This window comes from Macrobrachium rosenbergii, chromosome 22 (genome assembly GCF_040412425.1).
Source record: "Macrobrachium rosenbergii isolate ZJJX-2024 chromosome 22, ASM4041242v1, whole genome shotgun sequence".
NCBI classification, from domain to species: Eukaryota; Metazoa; Arthropoda; class Malacostraca; order Decapoda; family Palaemonidae; genus Macrobrachium; species Macrobrachium rosenbergii.
This window is the reverse complement of record NC_089762.1, coordinates 15423720-15442742: the sequence shown is the minus strand read 5'-3', so window position 1 is coordinate 15442742 and position 19023 is coordinate 15423720. Positions and strand designations below refer to the sequence as shown.

At 36.2% G+C, this 19023-nt stretch overlaps 1 protein-coding gene across 1 annotated transcript in view; it reads left to right on the top strand.

The window, feature by feature from the left end:
• LOC136850425 (carbohydrate sulfotransferase 11-like) overlaps positions 1 to 18644 on the top strand; it is an 18909-nt gene extending 265 nt beyond the window's left edge. The window contains exons 2-5 of the mRNA XM_067124006.1: positions 6804 to 6951; positions 7693 to 8252; positions 16440 to 16674; positions 18468 to 18644. Coding sequence (XP_066980107.1) covers positions 6804 to 6951; positions 7693 to 8252; positions 16440 to 16674; positions 18468 to 18644 — 1120 coding nt within the window. The remainder of the gene's footprint in view (positions 1 to 6803; positions 6952 to 7692; positions 8253 to 16439; positions 16675 to 18467) is intronic.
• The last annotated feature ends 379 nt before the right edge of the window (positions 18645 to 19023 follow it).

Below are 19023 nucleotides of genomic sequence, written 5' to 3'. Positions count from 1 at the left end.
GAGCAAGAGTTAGTATTATAAACATATCCTCTGCAGAAAATAAAGTCTTGTTGAATTCGGTTGAAACGGCATCTCTGACAGACTACGAATTTTCAACATTTGTTAGTGTGCTCAGGTTATTTGACATGGTTTCATATGCCTACATAACTATATTAGTTATTCTTACGATGAATGGTTAATACAGTTTTATATATATATATATATATATATATATATATATATATATATATATATATATATATATATATATATATATATATATATATATATATATATATATATAAATTTATGAAACGAAAGCCTGGGCTTTCTCACAAACGGTTTCATTGTGCTATGAAATCTCCAGGTGACTATTACAAAACAAAAGAGACTTACAATACACATGATAGGGAGAAACAAAAAAAAAAAAAATAAATGAAAAGAAAAAAGTAAGAAGGGAACAACCAAAAACGGGATATGCTGTAGGCTAAGTTGCGTAATCTTGGAAACGTTAAGCGAGCGAGCCACTTGTTGCTAACCGTAGACGCAGCTGCCATCCTTTAGATCTTGTTTTTGAAAGACTTGCCGAATCCCGCACCTGGATTTTCTTAATAATGATAAAAACAGGTGCATGTTTAATCATTTTAGATCTCACTAAACAAAAATCACAAGGCTCCAGATCTATACATAGAACTTGTTTCTTTTGATATGAATGGATTTAGTTTATACGTCACCAGGCGGGTATATTTTTGTCGAATCCTTTTAAGCAACTAGATTGAACTTTATTTCATATCGACATATCACTGGATTATATCAATTTCTTTAGTGCTGGGCATTAATGCTCGGATAACCGTCTTCTATTAAGCGTACGAAAATTGCACTTCACCTGATCATGTCTGATGCATTTTTCATGCTGTTCATTTCTCCCCTCCGGAAGATTTTTTGGTTTGACCAACACACGATTGGACACAAGATTTCCATGCGGGCTGATGTACATGTCCTCACTTATTGTCTGTACAGTTCTTTAAAGCGGGTTTCATTATATTATCAAGTGAAATATTTAGATTTAATTTAAGCATCATAGATCACCTACCTGTTTCTAAGATTACTCAATATATTTCCCGTTCTTGGCTGGTTCCTTATTATACATACATACACACACACACACTCACACACAAACATATACATTATAATTATTATATACATATATATATATATATATATATATATATATATATATATATATATATATATATATATATATATGTGTGTGTGTGTGTGTGTGTGTGTGTGTGTGTGTGTGTGTGTGTGTGAATTTCTGTCACATCACAGTGACATTTTTATTCACAAACATTGAGCCATAAATGTCGTTTAATACGCAATTCTCTTTTTCTCGCAAATAATACCGAAGGAGAATTGTATTTGATAAGTGGTTCGTCATCTGGTGGACTCGATCCACAGAACAGCGAGAACCTCCGACTTCAGTACTCTTGCCACTGGGCTAGTGTGTGTGTGTGTGTGTGTGTGTGCTCGTGTGTTTATGTGTATATGTCTGTGTTTAAAGTTAATAGAAGTAGGCTACTATGGTAGATTAACTTGCCTTGATTTTACCTAGTTTTTATCAAAAACTCATTTGACATTGGGGTAATAAAGAATACAAATTTTTCTCTTTTAGAATACCAGGAAATGCACATTGCCGGATATAACTTTAGGTTTATATTGTTAGGGTGAGCAGAGCTATCTGTAGCAATAGAAAGAACTAAAATTGAAACTGTGAGAGCGTGGTCTTTTGTTCAACACTCAGAGACCTGAATTTTAACGTTAACTGCATTTTATTATTTTTCTCCATTGATTGCATTACCTAGTTTAACTCAATTTAAACTGCTGTAGACTAACATTTATATAAATTTACAGAAATCACCGATGTGAACTTGGAAGTAAAAACTGTTGGTGGGTGCTTAGGACTGGCTTTCTGACTTCCGTAAGCTACTTTTTCAACAAGCAGCTCTTACTTGTTTCTTCTGAGATGCTCTCACTCTTATCTGTCAGCTCTTGAAGTGGTGCTTGCATGTTCTGGTGATGATCAAAAGATGCGACGGCACTTCAAGAACGTATACACAGATATCGCTAAACCCTTTAAGAAAAACAGTGACAGAAATTATGTGACAAGTAGTACTTATCAGTGATCGTAGACAGGAAGCTAACGTTAAACATCCTGCGATAACAAGGCATCTTTCTCTCGTTGAGGGAAAACGATGATCTTCAAAACGTTCATTATGTTGCTCTTACGGTCAGTTTGGTGTATTTACTTGTCACAGCTGTTTCATTAATTCAGTGACCATTGAAGTGGCAACATATTGCCTTTATTTAGCATTTGTTTCTGTTGTGACAGTACACGAAGGAGCTGACTTTTGCCCTCTTTCAGTGACTCCGCGCACCCTTTCTGCGCAAACCTTGAGATTAGCTGCCTTGTAGAGTTGACTTTTTAGGTTATTGTAGGACTAGGGTACAATTCTCAATAATGTTAGAAACGTTTGTTTGTGACGACTAATGGTAAATGCTAGAAATAAGGAAAAGCTTTTTAAAGGAAAGAAAAATAACATTTCTCTGGTGAGGATGAAGATTGCAGACAAAAGGGGGCAGAGAAAGTGCGCTTGCGTGTAGCCTATGTATGTGAGTGTGTGCGTGTGTGTGTGTATGCTTGCAATGAAAAAGAGCAGAATGATGAGTCTGCTAGTTATGAAATTTATTGAATACCGTGTGAATAAATAGCTCCAAAAGTTTTATTCACTAATCGATACCTGAATTTCCTGAATAACATTTTTGATATAGAATAAAAATTTAAATAACATTTTAATCAATTCTTCGTATGAAATCGCACAACATACTTTTTCACATAGCAGATGATAACGTTAATATGAACAGGTATTTTTCTCACTTGTTGAAATATATAAATTCGTAAAAGCAATTGGTATTTTACCAGATTGCATAAAATATGTAGTAACATGACAGCAGCGCAGAAATACATTTAGGTGGGTTAAGATTTTGAATGCAAGACACTATCTCTTATCTCCCTCTTCCTCTGTTTCAAGAGACAAATCTAGAAACATTTGCTTGTAACTGGGACCTGACTTATAAAATTTGAATAAGCATATTTTCTGGACAAATATCTTGACCAGAAGATGGTTTGACTTCTAGATTCTAGGGATCAGCATTCAGTGTATACATATATATATATATATATATATATATATATATATATATATATATATATATATATATATATATATTGCTATAGGAATCAATTGAATATATAATATTGGATGTTATGACTGTTAGAAATAGTTTTTTCCGTGCTTGTAGTATTAGGGTTTTATCACACATGACTAATATTTATTTATCTATACTTATATGAACCTTTATATATATATATATATATATATATATATATATATATATATATATATATATATATATATATATATATATATATATATATATATATATATATATATATATATATATATAAAGTGTGATAAATAAATATTAGTAATATATAAAAAACTATTTCTAACATATAACATATATATATATATATATGTATATATATATATATATATATATATATATTCATATAAATATATGTATATATATTTGTGTGTGTGAGGATATGCAGATCCCATGTGTGATAAAGCCAAGGAATGTGCGTTTCAAGCTTTTCTGACAGCCACGGAAGAGTCAGGCTTTAAGATAGGCAAAGCTGCCATCAGTCAGTGCAAAGGACTGCACTCCTCCAACCCCAGTCTATGCATCAGTCAATTGATTCCTCTAGCAATATCAATAAACATTAGGTATCTCTTTTTAGAATTAATAAATAATTTGACCTTGAGGAACTCTGACCATCGAACACCAGCTCCACAATAACTTACCACTGAGACTTATTTTTTCTTTTACGGACTCAGTATGGCCAAATATAGATCTGGTCAGTCAGATAATATATATTTCAATATGTAATTTTAACTTCATGGCCAAGACTTCCATTGCTTCTGCTTTGTTTTCAAATGATCTAGAATCGTTTGTTTAATTCAATGGTCAGTTGGAAGTATTTTTATATTACATTCCGTCTCACTCTAATCCATGATATGAAAGTCCAGAGGGAAAAACAATAAACAGGATATCACAGTAAAATGCAATTTATCTCTAATATCACAACAGGATGAAGGGTGAGCAAAAGTTGCGAGGGGTAATTGGTTTAATTGCAAGTAAAATAAAGATCACAAGAAAATTATTTCAGAAACCAAAACCAAAATTGAAATGCCAGTAAGAGGAAAATTAGAACGAAGCTTACTTACAGCAGAAAATAATATAAACTGCAACACGGAGATCGCTAAATAAATATATACTCACTAAACATTCAATAATCCTTTGGTGTTCAGCTTATCTGTTCCAAGAGAAACAATGCTCAAGTCAGTTCAAATAGGAACAGGTAAGCACAAAAAATAACTGAGATGTTGACAGACTTATTCTGCCTGTCGCGTTGGTGGTAAAAGTTAAAGTGACGCCAGGAGAATGAGGAAGCATTTTCAATAAATTTTTCACCCAGTATATGTGGAAGAAGATGGGTTAAAGGGTGACTAAATTATAGATGCAGAGAAGATGCAGCAAAAGGGAAAGCAGAGATGAAAAAAAAAATCTGAGTACTTAGACGTTGTTCAGCCATGTAGAGAGAATGGAGGTCGACTGGTTGATGAATAGTACGTATAACAAGTAAGTTATGGAAAAAAGAGGTAAAATGAGACCAAGAAATAATGGCTTTATGATGTGGAAGGGCAAAAATACTTGGGAAGTGAAAGAACGCGTGTGTAAGATAGAGCTGAGTGGCATCATCTTTGTAGAGTGCTTCAAGTGCTATTGATAAACAACCTTTGTAGGTAAGTGAAGTGGGTGAGGCAGAAATTTTCTACATTGCCGGATACCCTCGAACCACTGGGTTGTTGCATGTACAATATATATATATATATATATATATATATATATATATATATATATATATATATATATATATATATATATATATAAGTGTGTGTGTGTGTGTATGTGTGTGTGTGTGTGTGTGTGTAGCATATAAATATGAGTGCGGAAATTAAATTATATAGAAAATCACAGTCAGACATATTAGTGATTAATGAACAATGACAGAGATGAAATAAAAAGAAAGGGGAAAAATCAGTTATATTACCCAAGTAAAAACATCAGGCACCCATAATAGGCTATCTATTAAATTCAGCACTAATGAAAAAGAAACACATTAAAATTTAATTTTAGCAATGAGAAATCTAGTAATGATGCAATATAAATGTACATGAAAAAATAAAATCTGTAATAACACTAGTAAATAATATTCTTACAACGTGTATCAATCAAATATATTTAACAGTCGAACAACAATTACTTCCAAGTAATCTAGGAACGGGTACAGTGTCCATTGTCAGTGAATGGATAGATATATGAATAGATAGACAGATTCTCTTACATGAAATAGCAAAGTAGGCCATCTGCACCCTAAAATAAACGGGACACCCAAGACATGGCGGGCTCACTACACAGAATGATCGCAATTCGTTATAGAGAATAAGACTCTTTGAAACCCACAAATATGACTTCTAATGTATTTACACAGCTCTATGGATAAGGCTATGGCCCCAGTCATCAATTCTTGGGTACTTAAAAAACTGCTGTTTGAGAGCAATGAAGGACCACCTTATTAGGCATGACGACGCAAGGGACGCTGGGACAACAACGAGTTGCGCATGATCGTGAAAGAAACGATCACTTCTGAGGGGCGAAAACAAAGGATGATATAATTATGTCCCGGACGTAACGGAGCGCTTCATCTTCTGTGGCCATGAGGCAGTTATCTCCACCGTTTAGGGACAAAGACCACCAAACGACCCACCTGAACACAAGAACAGAAACGGTTTACCCTTTACGCATAACAAGTGATGCGTTCACTTGGCGGAGGAGGAATAAAGTATGTTGCTCGACCCAGCATACAGGGGAGATTTGCGATAATCACTGTTGCGATGAATATATGGCTTCTTCTTCAAAGGGGGAACACTCTTGCCAGAGCCACCTCTTAACTGCGAAGCTGATTCTCTTACACAACAGTAAATGCTGTGTCCTTCTTGCACTGGTAGTGATCCGGTTCCGATGAACTACGGTAATTGTAACTCTGGTCACACATCGAGAGAGCGAATCTAAATTCCCATAAACCTCTCATTTACGGTTCTATGAGGACTCCTCTATTCTAACTCCCTTTATCTGGTCTTTCAGTCAACAAGAGTCGTAACCTGACTAGCTCAGGGTAACAAAGGATTTGCCATTTATGTAAGCAAATATTTTATTGCATGAATTATACATATACTGGAGATATCAATTTTCTTCATATAATTTTATTTATTCATCATTTGATATTTCCTGTATCTTTATCCATATGTAGGCCTAGGGTTATGCACAACTAGATTAGTAACTATATATATATATATATATATATATATATATATATATATATATATATATATATATATATATATATATAATATAACAGCCACAGTGAAAAATTAAAAAGAAAAAGGTTGTAAAATCGTGATACTTTGATATATGTATATACATATATATAAAATTACTGATCCACTTGTGCCAATGATATTATGCAGTCCATATACAGTATATTCGCATTTATGTAATACGTGCACGTGCAGAGAGAGAGAATGCATTTCAGTTTTTCTCTCTTGATACTTTTGCAGCAACAATTTTCTTGACAGTTCGTCCGTGCGATCATTTGCTATGGCGGGAGAAATGACGCACTCGTTCATCTTTTCCTCATCCATGTCTGCCAAGACGCTCCGAAAGTTTTGCTTGTTCGTATTCCTGGTTATTCCAATGGCCATCATTTCACTAAATATCAGTCAGGTAAGTCGTTTCTGTGAAATTTTTTGCCCAATACCCAAGTCAACCACTATGGTCTAGCTATAAGGAAAAATAGGATTCCTGCATGATGTTACTTGTGTCTCATTTGAACTAGTGCTTTATTTCATTTCGCTTATTAAAATTTCTCTCAAATTAAAAAAAAAAAGTTGCAAAACTATACCATTAATGTCATTACTCTCTGACCAGAAAAAAAAAAACTCCCTTCCCCGCGATATCTCGTATATAGGCTATTAATTTTAAGTTTTGCGGCATTTAGTTGAATAACGTTAAAGATGGCTGAACAATGTTGTCAAGGTTCTCATAAAGGCTGGTAGAGTATCTGGCCCAGATTGTAATCTTCCAAGACTTCTTAGGAAATCTGCCGACAAAACTTTGCCTTTCGCCTAAATCTTATATCCTATTCTGTACTTGCTGTTCCCCTTTGACACATGCATCGTTTGAACCAGTCACGAAAAAGGTAACAACAGCAGCCATCTAAATCTGTCTTGTTTCTTCACGTTCTGCATTTCATATAATACTTGAAACATTACTCATCTCTCGCTTTCTCAGATACCTTGAATATATCTCTTTCCTTACGGTCACCAAAGAATAGTCTACAGTGCATCTTTGCAACAGTCTAAGAAGGGGGATTAGAAATCTTAAGCCACTGTATACTTGATATTCTGGGTCTTTTATCCACGCTAAATCATTGCCTGTTACCATTCATATTATCATTGTTATCAGACAGGCTACAGTGGTGAAACAGTATCTCGTCTAAAGATACCCCAAGTTCCCTCCGGTGGCAGAAGGCAGCTGGCAGGCTACAGTCCTCACGGTGTGGTATACAAAGACACTCGATGGGCAGCTGACATAGAGCGAGTTTTCTACACCTCCATCAACATGACAACTATGGAGGCCCTCTTACTAAGACGCCGTCAGCTTGTCCTTGACAAGTGCAAAAAAGTCCTAACTTTATCAGAACAGACGCAGCCTATAAACAGTAAGGAATTCCTTATTAGTGAAAAATACAAGTTAATCTGGTGTAACGTTTTCAAAGCTGCTTCGTCTTCTTGGATCTATAACTTCATGCTCATGGCTGGATATTCAGATGAAGAGATGAGAAAACAAAATGCGTCACCCATTGAGTTCGCCAGAAAGAAATACAAGAGACCTTCTGTCGAGGAACTGAATTCTTTTCTGGAAAGGGAAGACTTTTCCTCCTTTATCATCGTTCGGGATCCTTTCGAGAGACTCCTCTCAGCCTACAGGGACAAGATTGAATCGCAACTACAGGCCTTTTACCGGTAAGTAAACATCAAGACCTTTTATCCTTGGCAGCCTTAAACTTACCTATTTGAAAAATACATGGCTATATGTGCACCCGACATTTACTTTCATGTTATTTTAAATAACATATATTTATACCATAAAAATCAGAATTAAGTAATTCTAATTATCGATATAAGTGACACTGGCATGTAAAAACATCATTCTTCTAGCAGTCACAGCAGAAAATAAACATTTCCCGATTTTGTATTAACACACCATATAAAGATAGTTCCTAAACTAAATTCGCTTCCACAATCGTAATAGTTTGTTTAAATAGAAAATTTTCTAAACATCATCACGGTTATTGAAACTTCACGTTAGCCTTATACGAATTTGTTTGGAATAATCCTCTCATGTTTGATGAACTTCTTCTCTTGTAAGTATCCATTACAGGATTAAAACGAAGGAAATGACCTGTTCTTATCCCTTCTCAGTACTAATCTTGCTTGGCAACATTCGTCAGGCTACTCTGTGGAAATCAGTAAATCATCGATTATTATGGTTCAGTAGTCTCTTCATGATACTGTTCAGCAATCACTACATTAAACCATTCAGTTGGAGAATGGTCCTGTTCTCTCTGCTTAAATTTTTCCGAGCATATATTATATTATACTTTCGCATCCGTCCAGATGAGTCTATCATTTCTTCTAGCTTCGTTTCTTTCCTTTTTTTCCTCCCCTTTTTCTTCCACTGTTCCTTTAATCGATAGGGACGCAGAGTTGCCTATTCCATCGGCCTCTGCAATAAAGAACCATGCCCCAATCATTCAAAGTGACTTTAATCCACAGTGAGCAGTTAGGACGATGCTATTGTTGTGATTATGAGCACCGCCCAAGAGCAATAAAGTAAAAGCCTTCATCTGAGCCCGTTAAATCAAGGAACATATCCTACCAAAAGGGGTCCTCAACCATTTATTAGTCACTCCTCCGCCTTGGATAGTCCGTTAATGTCATTATCTAGGGCCCACGACGCTTGGGAGTACGGCTTACATCCCCCACAATAGGAGGCAGCAGTTACGGCATAATGTGGTTATGAATGCTATTAAAAGGAATGGATTTAGCAGGAATGAAGTGAGAAAGAAAAATTGCTTATGACTGAAGATAAAGACTCAAAACTGCTAATGGGAAGTTTGAAATGCTCTGGAATGAAGTTCTTGGGATGGAAAAGAGCACTGAAAGACTGAAATAAAAGAAGTGAATGCTGGACGGTGAAGTGGCAGATCTGGTTAACAGCAGGGGCTCAAACTCTTCGCAGTAAAGTTGTGAGGCAGAAACCAGAGTGACGAAGAGCAACACAAGGCAAAAATCAATAGGGATAATAAGACAGTGAGAGAGAAAAAATGAAATCTCATGAAAAGCTAGGCAGACATTTAAACAAAAATCAATCCGAAAAGAAAAAGTTTTTGGTGGACGTGAGGTTAATGGGGAAACTGATCTAGGAAAGAAAGCTGCATTCTCATTGTTTAAAAGAATCTCCCCAGTTTTCTATGAAATGATTCTCTTTTTTTTTTTCTTCTTTGTTGTGATGCCATTTTATGCTAATCAACCAAAATATATCATATCCCTGTATGTTTTACACTCTTACCTGTTACCTTTGCTCTTTCATAATGTAAAAACATTTATTATCTATCAATTAGATAACAATTGTGCACCGGTTTTACTGTAGGTATGGACCTTCCAAAAAAAAAAATCCTAATCTTTTCCAAGGAATAAATAAATTGTCTGTCCATCTGCTCATTCGTGTTTTTGTTAACCGGAGACTAGTTTCGAGGTCAAAATGATTGTGTATTATTTAGTTTTTCTTACTAATTTTATTGTTTTGGTTTTCATTACCTATACAAAAATTATCCTTCAGATGATGCTTTAACTTATTTTTTCATTCTAAATCTGTGCAAAAAAAAAAGTAGTAACACTAGATGCAAATAATGAATGAGAACACTTAGGCTGATTCACATTATACCATCACGTCACCGTCCCACCAGCCGTGCCTTGTATTCACACTATCCATCACAGTCCCGTTCACTTTGTGCCCAACCGCAGCGACTCACAGAACACTCGCGCTTACTATACACTCACACTCAATAACACTAAACACTCATTCATTTTGCACTAAACACTCACTAAACCTTAAACACTCATTAAACACTAAATACTCAATAAACCCTAAAGATTAAACCCCTAAACACTCATTAAGTACTTAATAGTCACTGAACATTCACTGTTCACCCATTAAACACTTATACATTAACATTCACTAAACACTATCATTCACAAAACCCTCACTAAACCTTAAACATTAATTAAACATTCACTGAATACTTACACACTAAACATTCACTAAACACTAACATTCACTAAACATTCACAAAACCCTAAACACTCACTAAACACATACAAACTAAACATTCACTAAACCCTAAACACTCACTAAACATTCACTGAGTACTTACACACTAAACATTCACTGAATACTTACACACTTAACATTCACTGAAAACTTACATATTAAAGATTCACTAAACGCTAACATTCACTAAACCCTAAACACTCACTAAACTCTAAACACTCACTCACTGAAAACTTACATACTAAAGATTCACTAAACACTAACATTCACTAAACCCTAAACACTCACTAAGCACTTACACACTAAACACTCACTAAACTCTAAACACTCACTAAACACTTACACACTAAACATTCAGTAAACCCTAAACACTCACCAAACATTCACTAAACCCTGGACGCTCGCTAAAAATTCACTGAATACTTACACACTAAACACTCACTAAACCCTAAACACTCACTAAACATTCACTAAACCCTAAACACTCACTAAACATTCATAAACACTTATTCATAAACACACTTACTCATAAACATTCACTAAACACTTACTCATAAACATTCATTAACACTAAACACTCACTAAACATTCACTAAACACTTACTCATTAAACATTCACGATAAAAAAATTGACAATCGCTCTAAGCCCTTGTCAAATACTTGCATCAGCACCGTCACGGCACGTCAAAATATTCTTATCAAGAAAACGTGTCGTGATGTGACGGTGGGTGCCGTGTGCTTGATGGTGACTTGACGTGATGGTGTGAACAAGTCAATTGATTACATGTAAGAAATTCTCATATACTTTGACGTGACGTGATGTGTCGGTGACGTGATGTTATAACGTGAACCAGCCTTACTCGTCCTTACGCAGGGTTCTTGCGCATCATCCATTTACGTGAAAAACACTTAATCGACACAACCTACGTCAGCTTTCATAACTTTATTTCGCTTATATGACCGGTTTTATCAGACTCTCAATCATGAGGGAAGCGAATATTGAAGGTAATGGCAGAAAAGGAACTAGCTAAATAAACCAGCTCCCTTCGAATGAGTGACAGTAAAACTCTTTTAGCATAATGATAACGACAATATTTCAAAATGAATCCTCACAATAATATCGAATGAACATTGTTAATTTAAAAGTTAAAACAATAACAATGAAAATAAAAATAGTAGTAAACAGTAGTAAATGGTAATTGGAAAAAGGCCCAGTAAATGAAATTTATAATTCTATTTTCTTTCTGTTATATATTTTTTTCGGGACTATTTACACAAGACTGTTCTTAGCTGTCATCTTCGGTGTCCTTGAAATACGATTTTCAGTCCGTTGACCTCCTGCTTACGTAACGGAAGAAAATATAAGCACAAATTTCACTTCAAAGTTTTCATTTCAAGCCACGCGAGTCATTACGCGAAACCGCTGCCCTCACTCACTGCATCTGCTAAAACCCTGAGCAGTTGTAATATTGACATAAAATACCAGTAAAGGAATTCACATTGTATAATCTGCCTAAACACCTCTGGATCATTTTGACAATTCCTCATCACAAAGTTAAAGAAATAGATTTCAAACCTAAGCTCCCTAACATTACCATGATTTTATAGCTACGAAATCACTTGTATCAACTTAAAACTGGAACCCTCCACTCATGCACGTAGCACAGTCATAAAACTGATTTCACAATGTCCTACATAACGTATTCATATAATGAAATGTCTACCTACATCTGGCCACCCTAGAGAAAAAAAAGTGGGGCTGGGAAATGTTGGAATGGAAGCTGTACTGTATACCATACTCTAGAGACCTGGTGGGACCACCTCAGTCATTTGAGGAACAATTTATACCTTTTTACTTACCAAAAGGGAGAAAATCTTTATTGTACTCATCTTCAGTGAGTAAAAGAGAAACCGTTGCTCACCCAACAAAGGGAAGGAAAAATTCTTAGACTCTCAGCTCAAAATGGGAGAGAAATGTCATTGTTACACTCACCACAGGAAAGAAAATATTTGTGGCTCAACCCTCAGAAAAGAGAAGAAAAATATTTGTGCTCTAAGACCACGATAGCGGGAAAACTGCATCGCTCAACCTTTCAAAAAGGAACAACATTTTTTGTGAAATGCCAGTACTAAGGCTACTCATATATTTGCTTCCTTTACATTGAGGAGGGTGTTTAACCCAACGAATACGGCATTTAACTTCACAGGTATCTTCGGGTATGAAGCACCAAGAAAAATTCTGCGGTGAAAGACACAATAATATGACTCGATCCCACAAAGTCTTGGAAAACGACAAGTTAAAAGTTATTTGCTCTGTGAATCTCCTTGATATCTGAAGCAACAGAATCAACTGTCACAGACCAAAGTACACTTCCTCAACTGCAGTGTGAACCTTAGCAGCTGATGGTAACTTATCTTTGCCTTTCAAATTTGTCTCAGATAACCCAGTTATTTCTTCATGCAGGGAAAGGCAAGGAAGACAATGTGATAAAGATAGACCTTCAAGGGGTTAACGTACCCGTGCAAGTACTGAACGTTTTCTTTGGGCAATGGGGGTTGCCAAAAGACACCGGATGTCGGCGTGCAAGAAGTTTTATGATCCTGGTTTCGCGCCAGTTGAAGGTTACCTGTCAGTCGCTTGTCAGTTGTCACAGTAACCAAGTACGCTGTTTTAGAATAGGTACAACAACCAGTTTTAGTTCGTAGATATAATTTTGCATTAAGAGGGATAAAAAAGATGACTTGTTACACTACGTCTAATACATCAGCTTCTGGCTGAGGCCTTACTGGTATTATGCCTTTCCTTGGCACAATCATTGCTGCCCAAGTTCTTGACGTCGACCATGGCATCGAAGGGTGAGGAGGGCACTATCCCCATCATGCTTTTTTGCGACAATATAAGAAGAGTGGAAGGGTCGGGAAGGGGACTGGGTTCACCCTTCTCCCCTATTAGTAAAGTCATGACAGGGCCAAAAATTACATCACGAACGGAAGCCATCAACAACTGAAACGAGGCCTTCTACCAATCACAAGATAAGTCCGAAAATGGCCAGGCATGAATCCTGTTGTTAAGCCATCTTGAAAACTCCTACTACCAGTGTTTCCTGTTTACTGGCCCAGTTTGCACCTCTTAACAGCAGGTCGAGCACCTAATCTCAAATAGAGCCCTGGACAGTCTGAGGGCAGAGACATAAAGAGGAGAAATACATGAAAATTACAAGGGTTTCTTTTGTTCACGCATAGCTCTTGTTAGCAGACTCTCACATAATGTCCATGGAAATGATGATATTATCATTTTTTCTCCTAAGGCCCATGTAATTAATAGTAAACAGTCTCAAACAAGGAGATACTACGAAAGCCTAATTTCGAGGCGAGATACAAGCAGATTATAAGACTTGATAGCCATTGCCACTTATCATGCCATGAGACTAATGCCAAGGCGTATGAGTCCAAAAAATACAAGATATATAACACAAATAAAACTATGTTTGCGTGACGTAATGAAACATACTTAATTAATTCACTTGATTAAGGGGGAAACGAATGTCGTTCATAAATGAAGTATTTTGAAACTTCTTAAGGAAAGCGTGGCTGTCAAGATCCATCCCATGGAAAATGCGTTTCTTAGTTTCATATGGTCTTGGTGCCGACGATTCCTATTGGCGAGGGGCAGCAAAATCATTGCTTGGACTTACACACCTGTACAGATATCACAGAGGGCAGCTGTCATGATAAGACCATGTTATTTGGCCTTCGTGGCCACTACCATCAAATATGTTGTGCCATGTGGCTACGCATTTCTTTGTAAATGTAGAAACTTATTAGATAGCTCAAGTATATAATGAAAGTGCAAGGGAGAAAATTAAAGTTTAATCTATTAGAGTTTTTTGTTATCAAACAGATCTTCAGAAATGTCCAAATACACGTGTCAAAAGGAATGGTGGTACAAGAAGCTCATATGAAGCATCCGGAAGCTATAAAACAGGATTGAGCGTATTTCTTCCCATATGATACAAACTCCTTAGTTGAATGAAACAGCGCGAAATGAAATGAAATACACGATGAACATATCAGTCATTATAATGACCTACAACAACGAAGACATTCACAACTACCGATTTGGGTAGTGACTTTCTTTTCCGGAGGAAACTTTGTCCCTTGGAGGACGTTTCACTTGACAGGCAATACAGTCTCATCCTCCATGACCAACATGACCTTGGTGTCTGCAGACATGATACCAATCTTTCTGCGCTCAGGATTATTTTGATTCATTTTCTTATATACTTACATATGTAAAATAATATAAAAAAAAATCAGCAAGAAACGACAAAGAAAGCACAAAGTTTCAGGTCAAGCGAAGAAGTATTAGGCAAGGATCTAAGTGAGAGTCTAAAATTCCAGCACCTCCGCCACCCCCTCCAACCCGCCCCTTTCCCAGGTTCACAGGGCAAGAGTTCAGAGGGCATCGGAAATGGCTGCAGTATCCATATAACGATGCTTTTAATCACTTCCATTATCATCTTATATTCATATTCCCTAGATAATACTACGGACTGTTTGTATAATTACCCGAAACACTGATTGATATCATCTCTCTCTGTTCTCTTATTTTCACATCTGTTTCTTAACATTTGCTTACCAACATCATCTGCTTACCTAATTTGACTTTGCATGAACACCTGCATTCATACGGTCATAAATACCTTCACCTCCTCAGAAAATCTATGACTGGCGATACTGTATTTTAAATGAATGACAATCCACAAAAATTTAAAGAAAAGGTAAGAACGAAAACAATTGTAAATCCTTACTGATATTCACTAAAGAAAGTATGGATTATAACACATCATGAAAGCAGGAATGTAGGCCAATTTCTTCGTGGCCATAACGCTGATTCTTTTATTTGCTCGCGCTTTATAAACAGGCACAGAATAAATCCTTCTTATCTTTCTTGAAATCGCAGTGATTGCCAAAGTCAACGCCTGAACGATTTGATCTTTTGTAGGCTGTTATCTCAATCTCTCTTGATATATCTTGTTGCTAAGAAAAAGCCTAGGATGTTGGCAAGGTCCTGGTAGCGGGAAATAAGCAGTGGATGCTAGTTGTAGGGTTTTATATATATATATATATATATATATAAAAAGTTCTTTTAAGTACATGGCCATTGCCTTTCAGACATTGTCATCTGCTGCACATCTAAATGGGGAAAAGATGCACAGTCGATGAACCAGAAAAAGCATTTGGCTTCTGCTTGGTTTTTTGAATTTTGTGGATTCCCTTTGCCTTTTCGATATTCACATAGCCCTTGAAACATAGGCTATTTCTACGTGTGATGGTCATGATCATCCTCCCTAAAGTTAATCTGTATTAATTCTAATATGTAGCAATTGTTTAATGAAGGGTATATTCAAACACCGTTTTATTTCATTTATTAAGCTTTCATTTTCCTATTCATTTATTTGCCTATTAATTTACCAGTTTACCTTTAGCGTGTGATAATGTGATTTATCTTATATACTTGTTTGTGCTTTATCTTCTTTTCCCTATCCTTCATATTTCACACAAAACATTTTAGCTTGTGGATGTTTTCTAGACAACGTCATGTTCCATAATGATGCAAGTTGGTTTTAGACAATGATAGTATAGAGTATCATCATTTTTCTACTCCTATTTTTTTCTCAGAACCAGATGCACCAGCTTTCTTTCTTACGCAGCATATTTCATTTCTCGAAATTATCTTGCAAATTATCAACTCATTCTCCCATTACTATCAAAAAGCTTTCCTTTAGAGGTTTGCTGTTTTTCATATTTCTCAGACCTCTACGATGCCACATCCAGAAGACATATGGCAGCCACCGCGGAATATTGCGTGACTGCAGACCATCCTTCTCAGAATTCGTTAACTACATCATAGACGAACATGTTAGTGGAAAGGCACCAAACGAGCACTGGGCACCATATTATACATTCTGTTCGCCTTGTCAAACCAAGTTCGATTACATCCTGCATTTCGAAACGCTTGATCATGACGAAGCCTTCCTCGTGAACACGGTCAGTGTTTTTGCAAATCATTCCAAAGAAGAATTAGACCCAATAGTTTCCCAGCTGTTGAGTTAACGTTATTTTTACTTTTTGTCACGTCCTTAATTTTGCTCGAAGAATGGCAGATTTTAATTATGAATAAACAAGCACGTAAACCGTTTAAGAGTTTACGTGAGGTGAGCTAGACCACGGACAGAACGCCTGACTGGCCCAGATATCAATTCATAGCTTCGGCCACTAATAGACTAAGTTTACTTATTTAGGATCTTTCTTAGACAGTGACCCCCAGGGTTTTAACCCGGTATGTATCCACCTTTGCGGTTTGTTTAGTACAAGCCCGTTGGGGGATTACCGTAAAAACATAAGCAAAAGACTGTAAATATCATCATAAAGATAATGAGCCACAAGAAATATTAGTCCTAGATAACGACCTCCCGAACACCCTTAGGGGTCACTATCTAGGAAAGATCCGTTATTTATCAAGCCTTAATAAAGAAAATGGCTTGCTCTGCTGCAGGTGAGAACTTTTAAGCTAACTTCTAATCTTCCTCTGACTAATAAGCTTTATTATGTTGACTTTCAGCCTTAGATTTGATTTATTATTATTATTATGAATAGTAGTAGTAGTAGTAGTACTAAGTTGTTTAACCAGATCACTACCTCAAAATACCGAAATCTTAGAGCTGGTACAAAGTAAATCTTTTTTAGATTCCACTTTAAGCTGTCGTATTTCATTAACTACTGATTCATTAAAATCAGTTGTCATATGACTTTTGCTTCCCGTTACCAGTAATAAACACGGTTAATTTTATCGCCTCATTCTAAAGTACTTGGAAACTTTGAGAATATTTGTGCTGAAATGAAATGTAAGAGCAGTAACTTAATCCGAAGTCACATCACTTCACCTAAAGTTGGTTTTTCACCATGAAATAAATGCAGTTTCACTCACGCAGTTTTTAATGTTTTCCCACTATACAAAATTTTAGAAAAATATGAAATATATGCCATGGAAATGTAAGATTAAGGAAACAAGCAGTGAGTAACAGCAACAAACTCGGCAAATAATATTTCCAATAATTCTATGTATCGCCCTTGTCAGTCAAGCGAACACCTGGTCTCCAGTTACTATATCATAACCCAGGGTAAAAAGCTATAAATGAGCATGTAACTCGATTGCTGACCGGTAATTTTTACCTTAGTCAAGTAAATATGATGTGAAAGGTAAAATTTCACGCGAAGAGTTTCTGTAATTAGCTCTTATTATGAACAGCAGTTGACCAAGGTCAACTTCACCTCGAAAGCTTGCTTTTTCCGGAAACTAGGGAATTTTTAAATTAGCATTTTCAGTGCATAATGTAATTTATGGATATACAATGGAGTTGAATTCGTCAAATACGTCAAGAACCCTTCTGTCTCTGTTGACAGCATATGAATGTTTTATTTACTGTCAGGTGTGAACATATCCCTTCATTAGCTGAACCGAACAAAAACATCTGCTACTCGTTTACAGAAAGGTTAACAGAAATCTCCAAGTGCAGTCTGGGCTGAATTTCGACAGTATTAAGGGTTTGAGGGCAATATACACAAATCATGAATTTAGAAATGCTGATTTAAGTCTTTTGACTTGACAAACCTTTCTTTCGTTCATGAAGGTCATTTAGTCTTTCCAGATAGGCGTGCCTACCTGTCTATTCATGCGCGTGTGTCGAGAGAGAGAGAGAGAGAGAGAGAGAGAGAGAGAGAGAGAGAGAGAGAGAGAGAGAGAGAGATAATGCGATTGTAATCAAAGTCTTTATCTTCAGATCAAAGGCCTTTCTTCAGTGGTGCAGCCTCACAAACTTCATTCCTCTCACACCGAATACGCCACAGCCACAGCATTCTACTTCGGACAGCTCACCGAAGGGCAAAAGAAACAGTTATACTCCATCTACGAAAAGGACTTCGAGATTTTCGACTACGATGCAAAGATATATCTTTAAATACTGACATATGTGTAAACACAAATTCCACAGCAATCGTTCATATGAGACGGATTTACGGGACGATTTTTAGCACTGATGGAGGCTGCTCAGGTGTTTATCTTCATCACTATTTATGATTGTGTACGTAACAGTTGTTCCTGATTTTTAGCATTCCGGCGTTATAGTTGTAGACAGATCAAGAGAATATAAAGTCATATTAAGTACACTGAAGTTTTCAATACCGGTTTACACTTGTGAATTAGGATTTTTGGTCGATGTCGTCCTGACCTTTTCTGAGAACGAAAGCGTCTCTTTATCACGGGAAATATCAGTACGATACTGAGTTAGCTTTTTGGAATGAGGGTGCTGGCCACATGCCCTTCTCCACCGTGGTAAC